Source organism: Alligator mississippiensis, chromosome 7 (assembly GCF_030867095.1).
Source record: "Alligator mississippiensis isolate rAllMis1 chromosome 7, rAllMis1, whole genome shotgun sequence".
Lineage (NCBI taxonomy): Eukaryota > Metazoa > Chordata > Crocodylia > Alligatoridae > Alligator > Alligator mississippiensis.
The window spans coordinates 86,617,010-86,633,371 of NC_081830.1; the positions used below are offsets into that span (position 1 = coordinate 86,617,010).

Below are 16,362 nucleotides of genomic sequence, written 5' to 3' on the forward strand. Positions count from 1 at the left end.
CGTTGGTACGTTCGAGCTGTCTTTGCAAATGGCTGACTGCAGCTTCTCCAGAAAGTCTCCTGACAGTAGAGGAATGCTGGAAGGCTCCTCTAATCTCTGCAGCGTTTTGTGCTTTATCATCAAGCAGAAAATAGCTGGTCTGGCTTCAGGTCCATGGTTAACACCATGGATTCTCGACAATAGCAATTCCCCCTCCCTTCAAACGGTCCCTGCCAAGGAAGAAGCTGACCCAGTCCATTTTTGTTCCAAGAAACAGATTGCAATGTTTGGTCTTCATTATGCCAGGCAAGAGCCGAACCCAACCTTTTAAACAATCCCCAAAGAGGACGAGGGTTTAATTCAGTGGCATCACTTGTTTTCCCAACCTCTTTACGGCAGCGTCTTCTAACAGATTAACACGTGCGTCGACGCTTGTCAAGAGCACTTGGCAGCGAGCAACGAGCTTAGCGCCGTCGTCTGATGAACAAATAGATAACCTAGTTCGGTTGGGTCTGAGCAAAGCCCTGTTCCCTTGTTGAGCTGGTAGAGGGACGGTTGGCTGCTTGCAGGAAAAGGGGGATTATGTGTGGGAATGCAATGCACATAGTCTTCTCAAAGGAGATAATTTGCTCTTGTGACTGGATGCCCTTTTATTCTGCCAGCATTTCAGTGGTCGACGTCGAGAGTTTTCCATCTTGGCCATCTGCGCGGGGTGGTTGTTTAGTATGTGAAATTTATTTTTATCCATGTTAGTGCCTCGGGGCCTCGACGGGGAGCATGGCCGCGTTCTGCAGACGCGGAGGGAGACGATCCGTGCTCTGAAGAGCTTGCCGAAAGGTGGGAGAAAGGAAGGATTAATATCACCATTTTCCATCGAGGGAACTGAGGCACAACCAGGCGAATGGACTTGCTCAAGGTTGTAGCCAAAATTGTTTGGAGAGCCAGTCATTGGAAGACCCAGATCTTTTTAGTTAACTGTTTGGCCATTTTTCCTCCCTGGATTTTAACATAGGTTTTAATTAACTTTTTAAAACATCGTAGCCTGTTTCCTGCATTAACAGCTGTGTTAAAAGTTAGGGCAGGAAACTAGCTTTGTCTCACTTTGTAGACAACCCATGACGATGACCATGCTCTTCTTTGGTTCTCCTGGTCGTTGCGACAGTTTATATTAGCAGAGTTTCATCTGAAACCAGGTCTGAGTTTTTCCTGTGTCAAATTGATGTGAGAGTAGGATTGGTCCAGCCCTGCTTTTCATCTGTGGGTCACAAAACACTTTATCTTCTCTGTTGTATAGAGGGTGTGAGCGATGCACAGGTGGGCCAAGTGCGGTGTCCCAGGTCAATGGGTCAAGTGCGGTGTCCCAGCTCAGTGGGCCAAGGGCGGTGTCCCAGGTCACTCTGGAGACCTACTAGCAGCTTTATTAATAGTCCAAGCTCAGCCTAATGCCTCCTTGAGCTGGGGCATGATGACATTTGCTCCAAGCATAAGCTGCAGATGACGGTGGCTTGTCTTCATCGGAGCATGGCGTCTTCAAAGTGCTGTCCACACACCAGTTCATTTCACAAGCGAGTTCGTTCATCAGGTGGAGGTTATGGCTCCAGGAATATATGTTTGAACCTTGCTTATGCCAAAGGCTTTTCTCTGCTGTAAATTGGGACCTGGTGTGGGAATCGAAGATGGCTCGATGTGATGATCTTTGGCTACAGACGCCGACATGCCTTAGCCACATTGCCTCAATGACTCGCTAGGCCTTGGCTTTGACTTTTAACATGGGCTAATTACCATTGTTTTCAGGCAAGAGTTTTTTTCCTATGGGACTTCAACCTGGCAGGGTACTGGAGGCCTAGCAGACTTAGGGAATGAAAACTTTGAATTTTGACCTGTTAGCCTAGCACTAGCTACTTACCCTTCAGGGTGATTGAAAGAGTTCACCTGGCTTTAACACAAACCTAGTGAGGATGGGATTTTCCCCTCCAGTGCCTCCAGGTGCAATGAAAGCGTTGCCAGCTGGATACTACATGCAGCATCTATTTGTAATGGAAAAAAAATATATTCAAAACAGCTGATGCATTCGAAATGAGGCATAGCTATTAACTCCGGCTCAGCTCCTAGGAGTGGTTATGCCAGGCTAAACAGGCTCGATGATGGCTCCTGACCCTCACAGGGCTCAAACCGGATCACACCAAGGTCAGCTGGGCTTTCCATCAGGTGTTAGATCGAGACATTAGCCATTCCTCCACATGCACCTCTTTCATAGACTTCATAGACACTAGGGCTACGATTGACTTCATAGACATCAGGGCTACGATTGACTTCATAGACATTAGGGCACCTCTTTCATAGACTTCATAGACATCAGGACTACGATTGACTTCATTGGCATTAGGGCACCTCTTTCATAGACTTCAGAGACATTAGGGCTATGATTGGCTTCAGAGACATTAGGGCACCTCTTTCATAGACTTCATAGACATTAGGGCTATGATTGACTTCATAGACATTAGGGCTATGATTGACTTCATAGACATTAGGGCTATGATTGACTTCATAGACATTAGGGCTATGATTGACTTCATAGACATTAGGGCACCTCTTTCATAGACTTCATAGACATCAGGACTACGATTGACTTCATTGGCATTAGGGCACCTCTTTCATAGACTTCAGAGACATTAGGGCTATGATTGGCTTCAGAGACATTAGGGTACCTCTTTCATAGACTTCATAGACATTAGGGCACGTCTTTCATAGACTTCATAGACATTAGGGCTGGAAAGGACCTCGTAAGACCATCGAGTCCAACCCCCTGCCCCAGGGGCAGGAAGTCAGCTGTGGTCAGAGGATCCCAGCAAGGTGGGTATCCAGATGTTCCCATCAGTCTCTTTCCCTGATGTTTGGCAAGCCTTCCAGCCCCAGACAGGACATTTCTAGAGTAAGAGAATCTGGGATCCTGCTCCCCACCTCATTCAGATTAAAGGCGAAGTTTCCGAAACACGGAGCTGATGCGAATTCGGACTGGAGCTCACCCTGGCTATGCTGGAGTGAATCCAGAGTGACTTCAGGGTGCGCTGTGCACGGGAGAGGTCAAGATCTCCCAGCGGACTCGGAGGGACGGCGATGAAAGAGCAAGGCTGTGGGGGCAGAGGGGGAATAAGAAGAGCGCTCTCGACCCCAGCAGCCGAGCTGGTAGCCAGACCAGCGTGGTAGAAGCCGAGAGGAGGAGGAGGGATCCGTTGTTATGGTACATGTTCCCTTTATACTTTGATTTTCCATGCGGTAAACACAAATACCAGATGATTGTTGGCGTGTGTTTGTTATTTGAATAGAATATTTTAACCAGGCCTCGCGATTCATCGTCTTGAACTGTAGGGGACTAATGTTCCCGTTCTCCAGCTGGGAGAAACTAATTCACCATCTTGTGTTGTAAACACTCACTCATTTTAACTGATTACACCTCCAATGTTCCTCAAATCACTAAAATTACTAATTGCTATTCCTTACACATCGGAGAGTGAATCCTGAATAATTAACCCCAAATAAAATTAGATGAATTGGCCCTTTTAATTAGAATCCCTGCTGCTGTTTGTTCTGAGCTTCCTTTCCTTACTGTTAAGAGACTTTTCGAATGATTAAAACTGTTTAAGTCTTAAACAGCCAGTGACCTTTTAATACAATATAAATCCATAAAAGCAATATTTCAGCTGGCAGGTGGCAAAGTAAATTTCTAGTGCAACTACCTGACAGGTCTAGCGTTCCCTTTTTTATTTAAATGCGGAAAGTGAAATTAGCTGGTGGTTTTTGCTGCTTATTAATATAGTCACTGATTAGCCAGTATAGTTAACGGGGTAGGATTAGCCGTCGGGAAGAGTGTGGGGAGTCCAGGCTGTGATTCTGCTCGGGATGTTGGTTTTAGCACAGCAATCACGGGCTGATTTGGCATGTTTAGGTAGATTATGTAAATGGCATGCAACCGTGTGACTATTTTGAGTGTATAAATGTGGGATCAAGTGATTCCCCCCCTCTCCTCAGCCCGCGCCAAGGATGCTTCAAGCAAAAAAGAAGCTATTTTGGTTGCCCTGTCAAGTGACATGCATTAAATAAAACAAAAACAGCAAACAAATAAAAAAAATAAAGCCCCTATAGATAAAGGTTTATATTAGGAAACTTGATTGAGAAGACGAGGAGCTCCAGCCCTAGATCCCTGGTTCCCGTGCAGCAAAACACTCGAATAAACAGGCTGCCCTGTTGCTGCTGAAAGCTGCGGGCTTGCTGCTAGCTTTGAATCATGCTGCAGCACGGTGCAGGGTTGCAGCAGCTCAGGACTGTTGCTCTGGACCAGCGGTGCTCAACCTTTTGCTGTGTTCGGGGTCAGTTTATAGGCCTGATCCAGCGTGGGGTCGGTGCACGGGCTCTCTCCTTGGGTGCAATGCAGTGCACCTGCCCAACGTGATGTGCAGACTGATCTTGCATGCCTGTTCGACCATGCGTGCCGGATGTGGGCTTGGAGGAACCCCATGTGCCGGCTGCACGGTGCACCAAGCTCAAGGTCGTGGCATCCGGCAGCTGATAGGGACGCTGCCACCGCTCCCTCGCTGCCAAATTTCTTGTGGGGCGACCCCCGGGCTGGATGACGTGGGCTTGCGGTACTGCCGCTGCAGGGGAGCGCTGTAGCATCTCTGCGCAGGTTTGATTTTGCGTGTAAAAGGAAGGAAGGAGGCTCTCAGGATCCTAAAGCTCTTTGGGCTGTGGGAAATGAGTGGGGGGGATGTCACAGAAGTGACTGTGATATGGGGAAAAAAAAATGCATCGTCCCAGATTTGCACCTCGCCTTGTTTGACCACCTGCAGCAGAGACCTAATGTCTTGACCTGCTCGCTCGTCGTGAGCCATGCAGCTTGGCTTGCACCACGTGGATGGAGAGCAGCAGGGAGGGATCTTGTCCTGCCTTCGCTCGTCCTCCACCTCTTCTCTAAAACCAGTAGAAAGCCTCATTTTCTTTCCTTTCTCAACAGCGCTAGGCCAGCTTCAGAACGGGGAGTGATCTCGATGGTAGAAAGGGTTATTTTTGGTTGTCAGGAAACTAATAGAAAACAGCTGGGCCTGTAACTTGGAGATGTCATCTGGTGCTCTGGGAAGGCTAGCCTGAGTCCTGTTTTGCTGGCTGGTTTCATTACGAAGTTATTGTTGCAGGGACCCGGCATCGTTTTGGGGGTGGGGGAAACCCCACGCATACGAAAAAACAAGCTGTTCCTACCAGGCTAGCGGGTAGCGGGGCCTTATGTGTGTCTGGAAGCTACACGTTTGCAAATCCTTTCCCCGGTTAACATTTTGCAGTGACAAGGATGACTCACGGGGGAGGGTGTTTGCTTCGATTCCACTTAACTTCCAGCTGACAAACAGACTCCTCTTGAAAACCAGGGGCGCAGGTTGGTTTCGGGCCTGATCTTGCAAATACTTGTGCCTGGGTATCGGGGCCTCCATTCGCTAGCATCCCGAAAGGCGGGCGAGTGCCTGCGGGACCGAACCCCAAGCAGGGGCATGTCAGGTGCGTTAGCACTTGGCGTATCTTGGCTTTGCAGCCCTGGCCGTTCTTCAAGTCAGATTGGCAAGGACTGTAGGGTGAGATGGGGCAGCTTGTGGGGGGAAATTTCGGGTCTAGGAGCTTAACATGCATTAACCTACTAAGTTCTCTGCTGTTATAGTAGCGGGGCAATAACACTTCTCTCTTCTGTTTTTTTCCCCCCCTGTGGCATGTTGTAGGGTGTTTCTACTTAGTTTTCATAGGGCACTGAGTGGCTGGAGTGGATCCTTTTTAGGAAGCATTAGATAGAAGGTCACCTGCAAATGCAGAGGCCTGGATTTGACGTCCCAGGAGGTCCCTTTCAGTTCCTGTATTGTGTTGTCAAACATCAAAGCAGTCCCCATGCGGTTTAATGGGCACATCAGGTATGTTTGCAGTGTGCTGGGCCGTGCTAGGGAGCATTGCTGTGAAAATATCCCCGTCTGCTTGGTGCTGGTTGCATTGCAGCTTTGGGGGCATGCCCAGTGCTATTCTGTGCCCTGGCCGTATGCATTAAGGTGGTACCAGAAGGCACCCCCACGGCCTCTTGCTGGCAGTCAGAGCCAGGGATGGAGAGCGTACGACTGGTTTTCACGGCAGCATTCCCCTGCACAGTCCAATACAACGTGCTAAGGCTTTGCAGGAACATTGTTAAATGATTGGAGAGTATGTTAATGAACAGTGTAATACCACTTCTAACAAGAAGAGCAAGGAGGAGAAGCCTATTTTATTGAGAGATCATTCTCCGGGCTGCTGGAGCGAAGGTGTGTGCATTGCTGTCAGAGCCAGGGAACCAAGCGGATCCGTGCATCATCTTTCTCAAGTGATACCTCGTGACAGCAATGATTCGGACAGTGAAAGCGCTGGGTTATGAGTTTGGAAGCTAAGCATGTTGGTAGCACCGCCACTGTTTTCCAGCGTGACCTTGGTCAAGTCATTTAATGCCTTTCTGCTCTGCTTACCCCACCTGTAAAGTTGGGGTGAGGGGAACAGTCAAACTCCCATTACTGATCCTCTTTGCTAGCAAATGTGTAGCCATGTCACAGGCTCAGGCCAGCACGGGAATTGGAGCTTGAGAGCCCTGGGTTTGCTGAGGGTTGCAAAAGCCTGTGCGGTGTGTGTGTCCACGTACGACACAGATGTGGGGTGAACAAGACCCAATTTCAAGACACGTTTGCCTCCATGCAAGAGGACGGCCGGGTTCTGGGCTGACGTCCTCCGATCAGAGTTGGAAGAAGGGACGAGCTGACTTGGTGAGGGTAGTTACCTCCGCTGGAGAGAAGGGACGCCTGGTCCGATCCACTTCTCCAGAGGTCCCCAGCCAGTCTTGTCTGGGCTCATTTGCTTTCATCTTTCCAGGTTTGCGGGGAAGAATGGTTACAAACACATAGGACCGGGCCCAGGAAGGTCGTGCCAAAGCTGTGGAGATGGCTTGCGCTGGGATCAGACTGGCAGTGTGAGCACTGAGAGAGTCTTAGCCAGAGATGGAAACCAGAAGGCCCAGAAAAGCGTGATTTTGTTTACAACCGGAGAGGCCGTGGAAAGGCTGAGACTGCAGCTTCTGGTACTCCAGCCTCTGCAACAAGAGGAAGTACAAAAAAACCCCCAACAACCCCAAAAAAACCCTCTAAAGATTCAGGAATCAGAGGGGGGGATGCCAACCCTTCCAGCTGGAGCACATGGTCACAAGTCCCTGGACCAAACTCTCGGTCCAGGCGGCTCGAGGAGTCGTAGTAGATGATTGGAGAGGATGCATCAAGCCTTCAATTCACTGCGACGGGTCCTAGCTGGGGTCACTCGTCACAGCTCCCCCGGTACCCTGCGTGCCTGGAGCGACCGAGTGCCCCCAGGCTCGGAAGGACCGTGCTGCCAGTATTTGTGGGTTCGAAGCCTGGGTGCTGGGTCCTTGGGCAGGTCCTGCTCCGGGACAGAGATCCAGACAGACCCGGACGCTGCTCATTGCGCTAATACGTTCTCCTCGATCTGGGTTAGGACTTGGGAGGAGGCTGCGAATGTCTGCAAGCAGCAAGCCCTTGGCCTGGCTGATCTCTTCTCCATGCGGGTTCAGCGCGATGGACCAGCATGGGGCGGGAGCGCCCAGGAAGAGCGACAGTTTCCACCTGGATGTAATTATTCCATAGAATCGTTAAAAATGAGGGTGGGAGGGAGCTCAGGAGGTCACATCTAGTCCAACCCCCTGCTCCAAGCAGGACCAGCCCCAACTGCATCATCCCAGCCAAGGCTTGGTCCACCCGGGGCTTCAAAACCTCCAAGGATGAAGACTGCACCACCTCTCTGGGTGACCTGTCCCAGTGCTTCACCACCCTCCTGGTGAGAATGATGTCCCTCGTATCCAACCTAAACCTGCCTTGCTGCAACTCGAGCCCATTGCTCCTTGTTCTGGAGTAGCATCCCCTTGAAGAGCTGCACTCGGCTGCCTTGGGCTTCGTGCCCAAAGGACCCGGCAAAGAGGGTCCCGGGGCCTGCATCCGAAGTGCGTGGTGGGTGCTGTGGGTCTGCAAGGACAGATGAGGCTGTCGACAGCCAGAGCAGGGTCTGTCTTCTGCCTGTTATGGGGTGATGGATGGGAGGTTGGAGAGTCCGAGCTTCCCCCCTTCGTTGCTAACCCTGCCTTTCTCTGACCGAAACCAGGCTACTGCCACTTGCCCACCTCACCGGGTGATTAATTAATGCCCTGACATTGCTGCTTAGTTGCAGGTGCCATTCCCATGCAGCATGTGCTTTCTTTTAATGTTTAACTATCGTTGCACCCCATCCCTCTCCCCGAGGCCAAATGAAATGCCCTGGTTTTTCCACTGCAGCTCAAGCTGGGAGCTACTTTCAATCTGTGTCTTTAGACCTCTCGGCCTTTCCACCCTTCGAACTGAATACACGCCGTCTTCGCTTGGAAATAAAGGGGGCTTCTGCCTGTCCCTCGAGTGGGAACAGCATCGGGGCCCGTGTGCATGTGTGCGGGAAAAGAAAAGGAAACACCGGGGTAGAATAAAGAGCTGCAGCTGTAGAGGAGAAAGACCCATCTGTTCAGGGAGGTTATGGAAAGCAGGCCAAACATCTGTAAGATCTCTGCAGTGGATCTGGCATCTGCTGTTCGCTTCCCATTCTGCAAATCTTCCTTCCAGTAAGAGGGGAAGCAATCTATTCTGAGCCCCGGCGAAGGGAGAGTCCAGCAGTGTCAAGCTTTGTCACGCGGCGGCCGAGCCAGCCGTGTCCAGATACGAAGAAACACGCTTTCCCCAAGCGCCGTCCAACATGCCTCGTCTGGTTTTTTAAGAAATTGGATCTGTTTTTATTAACTCTCTGGAGGAATACTGTTCTGAATGTGCAAAGCTGCAGGGTTGTGTTTTCTGCAGCGGCCCGAAGGCCTCCATCCTGCCTTGTCTCACTTCTGCTTTAGCACGTAACTCCCCTTTGCTCCGGGGCTGCAGGAATCGCTCCCGTGCACCAGCTGTCATGCCACGCATTGGCGCGCGGGGTTCCCACAGTCGCATCTGACTCTTTGCAATTTCACTGGAAGTTTCAGAGAAACTTCAGCGTTTCCATCGTGCACCCAAGCAGGGCGTTCTGTGGAAATTCAAGTGCTGTGTGAAATCAGGTGGATTTTTCTTTCCAATTAAAATGCCGTTTGAGAGAGGGGGAAGGAAAAAAAAAAAAAAAAAGTTCTTACATTGTTGAAACGTCCCGTCCGTTTTGGCTTTTGCAGAGCCCAAAGGTTTAGGGTTTTGCGCTGAAACAGTGCTCGGTTTCCATTGCTTTCGTATGCACCCTAACAGCGTGGTTTCGAATAAGAAGTCCAGATCCAAGTGCGGCTGTAAATGCCTCTGTACAGACAGCTTTCGTTATGAAAGGGCTGATTCATGCACGTGGTTATTTGTGCCTATATTGCATTATTGCATATAGAGATGCCTTGCAGCTTTGGGGGGAAACCCTGCGCACTCAGGATACCAGATCAAAGGGGCCAGCTGCTGAATCGGGCTGACCCTGCATCTGGCCACAGCTGATGATAAAGCAAGCTCTGAGCATTTGCATCGTGTGACATCTTGCACGACGGGGCCGTGCATCCGTGCTGCCTCTCATGGGTGATCCCGTCTGCCATGGAAAAGGGGGTCCTGGCTTGTTCCTTTGGGTTATGAAAGCATCATTGCCGAGGCTCCGAAGTGAGCCGGCCGGTTTTGGTGCCAGCCGGTTCCCCCCCAATGCCTCTTGAGCCCCTGGGCAAGGTGGATGAGCGCAGAGGAGGCAAACGAGCTGCCAGGCTCTACGTCGAAACGCGGACGGTTGCCTGTTACAGCACCGCGCGGAGGGGAACAGTAGCTCGGGCCGTCTTGTTTAAAATATCACCACCTCGTTGTAGCTTTACACCTTCACAAACAAGAAAGGCACGCGGGAGACCCGGCTATAGGTGCTACGCTATAGCTTAATAGGAGGAGATCCCAAATCAGCCAGAAGTGCAGAAAACTGCCCCCCACTCCCGCTGCCCCGCAGGCAGTCAGATTTGGTGCTGATGTTTCCCCGCACCGTGCCTCCAGCAGCAAACCTGGTTTTCCATTTTTGCTAGGGGGTGGACTGCTTTACCTGGCTCTGCCTATGCCTGTCGCCCACGGGACTCTGGGAGAGTTTCTCTCCAAGCTAAGCGAGCGGCCTCGCTTTCTGCAATGCCTCGAAAGCCCAATTGTACAGAGCACGAGGAAGCTTGTTCCAAACCACCTCTCTGGGAGGATGGGGGGTGGGAAATGGGAGAGAAAATTAAAGAAAATCGATCAATCCTCCAAGCTCCTTATTTCATGCAGATTTGAAGACGGCTTTTACTGTGAATTGTGGTTTGTTCAGTGGGTTTTGCTTAGGGGCAGCAATATCAGCCTTCTCCTATTGCAGTGGCCTTTCAGGGATGAGCTTGCTGCAATAGGGAGGTGGAGGAGGTGGCACAGGGCTCCTTCAAGCTTCATCGTCAAAGAGAAAGGTCTCGCAGCAGCCTCCTCTTTCCTCGTGAGTGAAGACAGCTCCCAGCAAGTCATTGCTGCAATAGGAATAGGGAGCCTGGCTGTTGCCCCTCTCCGGCAGCAGGCACTATGTCAGGGGGGTGGATGTGCCTTTTGGGTCCTGGTAGCTGTCTGCCATCCCCGGCGTGCTGCAAAGTGACATGCCATGCCTTGTATTTAGGGACGCTGGTTGGGGTTGTCCATGGTACCTACAAGGGCTTAAACAAACTGTGCCCATATAAATCCACAGCCCAAGGACCGTGAGCTTCCAGTCGGCCGGTCCTGCCTTCAGACATCATTCAGTACCCTTTTCCTGATGCCTTGTGCAGCCCCGGACCTAGACTGCTCATTGCCATGAGTGCTTTTACTCTCTGAAGCAGGTCTAAAGTAAAAGCTGCCTCTGCATTTTAAATTGCTTGCTCCTTTCCTCATGCTCCTTCATTATGTGTGATGGTAATGATGCCTAGAGCTTGCATTTCTATAGCCCTGTTCTTCCAGGGACTCCAAATGACTTCCAGGAATGAAGCAGTGCTTGTAGCTCTCTCCCCTCCTGCTTTGAAGGGAGTGAATATGAACCTAGCAGAGGACTGAAGAACAGTTCAGTGACTCACCCAAGGTTGTGCACTGAGTCGGTGGCACTGGGAATACAGTGCAAGCGTTCAGACTCCGGCCACGAGCCCCAGTCCCTCCTGCCTGGACGTTGCATCCTTGCACCCGTGGGTGGTGGGGCTGTTCGAGCTGTTAGTGATCCTCTCAACCTGGGGTGCTGTGCAATGCTAGCACTGTTTAGGATACACACAACGAACCCAGAGATTTCAAATGGGAATCCATAGTGTTGAAGATACGTTGACCTTTTGTGGGCTTTCCGAGCCCTTTGCAACAGAAGAAGAATTGCTCTAGTATTTTTTTGCAGTCAAAATGAAGAGGAAACATTTTCCAAGGGGGGGCTTGCAGTGTGTTGAAAGGGGTCCTGAGCATAAAGACATGGAGAAACACTATATGAGGATGAGCCGAATGAAGCAGAGAAGTGTCACACCTCCATTTCATTTTGCCCTTATAATCTGTTGATTTCTCTGTTGCAGGGGACTTCCTGCCGCCACCGCCGCCTCCTATGGATGATCTTGGCAACTTCCCTCCGTCGTCTGGCTCTTTCCCCCCTCCTCCGCCTCTGGATGAGACCGCATTCAACGTGCAGGTAAGGAGACCCAAGACTGTCCTGCTCCTGAAGAACTGATCTGATAGTGATGGCCATAATAAGTACATGAACCTGCCGCAGGTGGCAAAAGTGCTCTCCTTAAGGGTCGCCTAAAAATCAGTGCAGCTTCTTTGTGAATGGGAAAACACTTTCTTTCCAAATGTATAAAGTGACGGAAAGATTTTGAGGAACTTCCCCAGCTCCGAATGAAACCAAAAAGGCCTTTTCCACTGACTTCCCTGGAGGTGGGGTGTTGTTCTGGGAGCCTGCAGTTATAGCAGAGAGTGGTGATATGCATTTCCCCCAGTGAATTCGTAGAGATTAATGCCATTCAACAAAGCACCTATCTGAGACTTCATCTGCAGTACTTTTTACTTGGTTACCCATGTTCAAGAAAGATGAATTCCAGCTGGACCAGTTATAGGGAGGGGTGGTAGGATGATCTGTGCAGTGGGAAGCTTGTCCCATGAGAAGAGCTTAGTTTGTGTCATCTAGCAGAGCAAAGGCAGAGGAGATATGATTGCTCTCTGTATGTGTAGCGGGGGAATGGACTGCCAGGAGGAGAATGGGATGCTTAAGCTAAAGGCCAGTGTTGGTACCAGGATGTAAGAGCATAAACTAATCACAAGGGAAGTTATGTGGACATTTTGAGAGAGGTGAGGTTCTGGATCTGCCTTTCAGTGGCAGGAACGGGAGCAAAAAACCCTACGTGGCTCTAAAACAGATTAGCTTAAGGAACCGATGCTGGGATGCGGTTGCTTGCGAGAGTGGCAGCAGGTCCATCTGTGCCCCTGGCATTGCCAAGGACGCTAGGATGGAGTGAGGTTGCAGTGGGCTCGGCATTAGATGAGACTACAGACACCTTGAGCAAGTCACTTCAGCGGTTGCATCCCTGCGTGAGCTTATAGCGACTCCCCCTCTTGCAGGGATCATGCGAGAATCAATGAATTCATTATTGCCGAACTCTTGGATGCTGCACATAGAGACTAGCCTTGCACGTGTGCAGTGAATTCATTATTGCCAGACTCTTGGATGCTGCACATAGAAAATAGTGGGCTGCATGACTTCTAACCAGGGTCTTGGGGGGAGAGGGTACCAAACACCGTGCCTTACCTGCCCCTGGGATCACCAGGGAACGTGGCTAAGCACAAAGCCCGGCTGCTCTTAGCTTTGAGGAATTAAGTGCCTCGTTAGCCACTGTTGTTCTCTCTCTCATCTTTCTGAGAAGGGGGGACCTTCAGGGAGGGAGAGAAAAGGGAAATTAGCACCAGGCGTCCAGCCAGCATAGCCAGACTCACGCTGCACAAGGTCACCAATGATAAGCTCTGATTTTTAGGTTAAAAAATCCCTCTTTGTCAGGAGTGGAGCCAGAGCAGAGGATGTGGGCTGCAGTCCATCTGTCTCTGTCGTATCGGGGGACGAGCGGAGTGATGCTCTGCAAAATGCCGGTGAAGATGATGCTGCTGACTTGAACGGAGCAGTTTGCTCTTGTTTCCTACCTGCGTGCTTTCTTCCCACGCTCAAGTCTAGGCAGTTGGCTGGGTCTTTGGGTTGTTGCTGAAACAAGCCTGTTCACATAGGCCCCGTCCATGCTGCCTCTTCCCTGCTCAGCGTGTCGACATCCCAGCAGTCGCGCCCTTTCTCCCAGGCTTTACCCCGCAGGCCTGGGATGGAGTCGAGGCATCGTTTTGCAGCGGCTTTTAGGGTGGAGTGAAACTGGTGTGCAGTGGTACAGTCTGCCGAGACAAATCCTGGGCACCAAATCCCAAAGCTCCCGTCTATAATTCCACCTCCTTTGCTCTGGGTTTGTGCTGATGCAACTGCAGGCAGCACCTGGTCCTAGACATCATTTAATCCACTCGTTCTTCCTCTCCTCCCTAAAGGAGCCCGGGCGCTGACAAAAGCCTGCGCTCATTCAGAAGCCTGAAGGATCTTGTGTTGCTAAATCGCCTCCTTGTCTTGCGGCAGTAAACAAAGCATGTTAAAAGCAAGGCACGAAGATGGAGATAAGGGCTGACTACGGCAAGTAACAATGGAAAAGAGATTGGAGGTTAAGACACTTGAGTATTTTGGGCAAATCCAGATACAGGTTTCCAGGGTGGAGTAGAGGAAGGCTGCAGCTCTGTTTGTGCTGCTGTTTGGCTCCTCCTTGTGCATTCGGCCCTCGAGAAACGCTAATACCAAGGAAACGTTCCCGTTGTCTGCAACGCGTCCCCTGGCATAGGTCTGATGTGTGACCCACGTCCGTGGGAGTGGAGGCTCTAGCAGGAAAGGCGTCAGGCCGGGGTGCCAGTGATCCCTGTTAATTCTGCTATATAGTGTCTGTGTCATCTTAGGCACATCGCTGAAGCTCTGTGCCTCAGTTTCCCCATTGGGAACATGCAAATGATATTGTTCTTTCCTGTTGAGATGGAGTAGGGGAGAGCAATGCCCGTGAAACAGCTCACATCCTACAGTCCTGGGAGCGAGGGAAGTAGACGGAGATAACTGCGTGCTCACTATACAGTGAATGCTCTTAAATGCACTGGTATGAAGGGTTCAGCACACTCCAGTGACTTTCTCTGTCTCTCAATCACGAGATCCTAGTGGGTCTATTAGGATCATTCAATCGAGGGAGATTTTAAAGCCGCTGAACGTGGTTATAGATGGAACATTATAACACAAACGGCAGGAGCCCGGACACGTTCAGCGATCCCCTCTCTTGAGTTACCGATAACTGAACGGTTGCATCTGCATCAAAGACTCCAAATCGAATATACGGCCGATGGAGGAGCAGTTTTAGTATGCAACCCTAGCACCGCTGTGATGTGTTTCAACCCTGCGTCTCGAGGCGCTGTGCACAAGAGGCAAGTGCATTGACTTTAGAAACGGGGAAACTGAGGACATCGAAAAGGTTGGGTGCTCGCCTTGCGCAGGGAAACCATTTTGCTTTCTGATTCTCCTGCTGCGACGTGCGGGGCAGTTGTGTTTGGAGCCGTGTAGGAGCTGGGAAGTTTCAATCCACTTGGCTGTGCTTTTAGACTCGCTGGCGGGGAAAAATAAGGGAGAAAGAAGGGAAAAAGTCCAGTTTTGAAATTCCTCTTCCTTGGAGAGCAGCCCGCAAGCCCTGTTCCCGGACGGTGAGGAGGGAGAGGCCGTGGCATGTTTGACACGTCAAGCCGTGAGCAAAGAGCCTCTTGCCACGCTGGCTTGCACTCGGCTTAAGGAAAGAAACCAAATATCCCGGCCAGGAAGAAAAATGAAATTGCTGTTTGCCAAAGGGAAATGGCCAGCTCTGGGCAGAGAGGGAACTAACTGGCTGGGGAGTTTTGAATCCGGAATTGTATGCAACTTGCTGTATTTTTCCTCCCCTGCTGCAACCCTCTGGATCCTCTCTCCAGCCTGGAGGTGTTTCCTTGATGCAGACGGGTGCAATCCCCGTGCGTCGTGGAGGAAGACAAGGCCTCGTGAGCTCACATCGGGGTCTTCCCGGCTGCTCCAGCCTCGTGCTGGCTCCTTGTTGTGCTCCTTGCCCACTTGCTGCTGGTTGAGATGTCCTCTGGAAGGGGCAGCTGGGAGAAGCCACGTCTCAGGTTTGAAAGGTGTAGACCTCTTTGAACTGCGACGCAGAGTTGGTTCTGCATTTTGCTCAGCTGGGTACACGCTAGTCTAGTGTTGGAGGGTTTCTGGAGAGCTTTGAATGAGTCTGGAGCCTGGACCCGATGATCTTGTAAGGTCCTTTCCAGCCCCTACCATCAACATCTATGAGTCCTGTGTGTTTGACACGGAGGTGAGAGATCCCATGACATTTCTCCCACGAGGAAAGCTGGCTCTGGCATTTCAAAATCCAGCTGGAAAAAAGCTGGGCAAGTGGCTGGTCCCCTTTCTGCCTTGGGCTCTCTGCAAAGCACATGCACGTGTGGATAAACCAAGCTAGGGTTTAAACTTTCTTAGGTTTCCCATGGGAGAGGTTGGATTGACCGTGCCAAAGTAAAACTGGTTAGAGCTGAGCAAGATGCTTCGATGCGAGGAAGTGCCGCGGGCAACGCGGGCCCGGGTGGGAGGCATTGCCTTCATGCAGCTGCTGAGTCTAGTGGAGACGTGTGTTTCCTGGGCTGTTCAGAGCAACCTTGCAGACAAGCTCAGGGCTTCTCCTTCACCCTTGTAGAGTCATAGAAAAGGGCTGGAAGGGATCTGCAGGGGCCATCTAGTGCAGCCCCCTGCCAGAGGCAGGGTCAGCCCCATCCAAAGCATCCGTCATCTAAACTGTTCGTAAAACTACCATCAACCCTGACACGACAGACCTGTCGCCCAAACCGGCTGTAGGTAAACCAGGGGAGCCACAGCGGCCAATGTCTTGCTTTTATACAGTGTCACTGTGTGCTCAGGAGGTCCTGGGTAGGGCGCTATGCCCCCCACTACACAGGAAAGCAAACCTCCCCTTCTCCCCAGTCTGTACCAATCTGATCATGGGGTAAAAGTCCTTCTGGACCCCAAATGTGGCATCGGTTTGACCCTGAGCAAATTTTTTTAGCCAGGAACCTCCATTTTTGCTCCTAGCAGGAGCATTGGCACAACCCAGAGTCCCCAGTCCTAGCTGTAGCCAACACCCAGCGCCTCTGGGGAGGCATAAAAACACCCTGACACATATAG

At 51.0% G+C, this 16,362-nt stretch overlaps 1 protein-coding gene across 4 annotated transcripts in view; it reads left to right on the forward strand.

Annotated features, from left to right (window-relative positions):
• Positions 1–16,362, forward strand: part of LPP (LIM domain containing preferred translocation partner in lipoma) — a 425,329-nt gene that overhangs the window by 190,094 nt on the left and 218,873 nt on the right. For all 4 annotated transcript variants that reach the window (XM_014607111.3, XM_059731261.1, XM_019499042.2 and 1 more), the window contains one exon: positions 11,618–11,730. In XM_014607111.3, the coding sequence (XP_014462597.1) occupies positions 11,618–11,730 (113 nt within the window). The remainder of the gene's footprint in view (positions 1–11,617; positions 11,731–16,362) is intronic.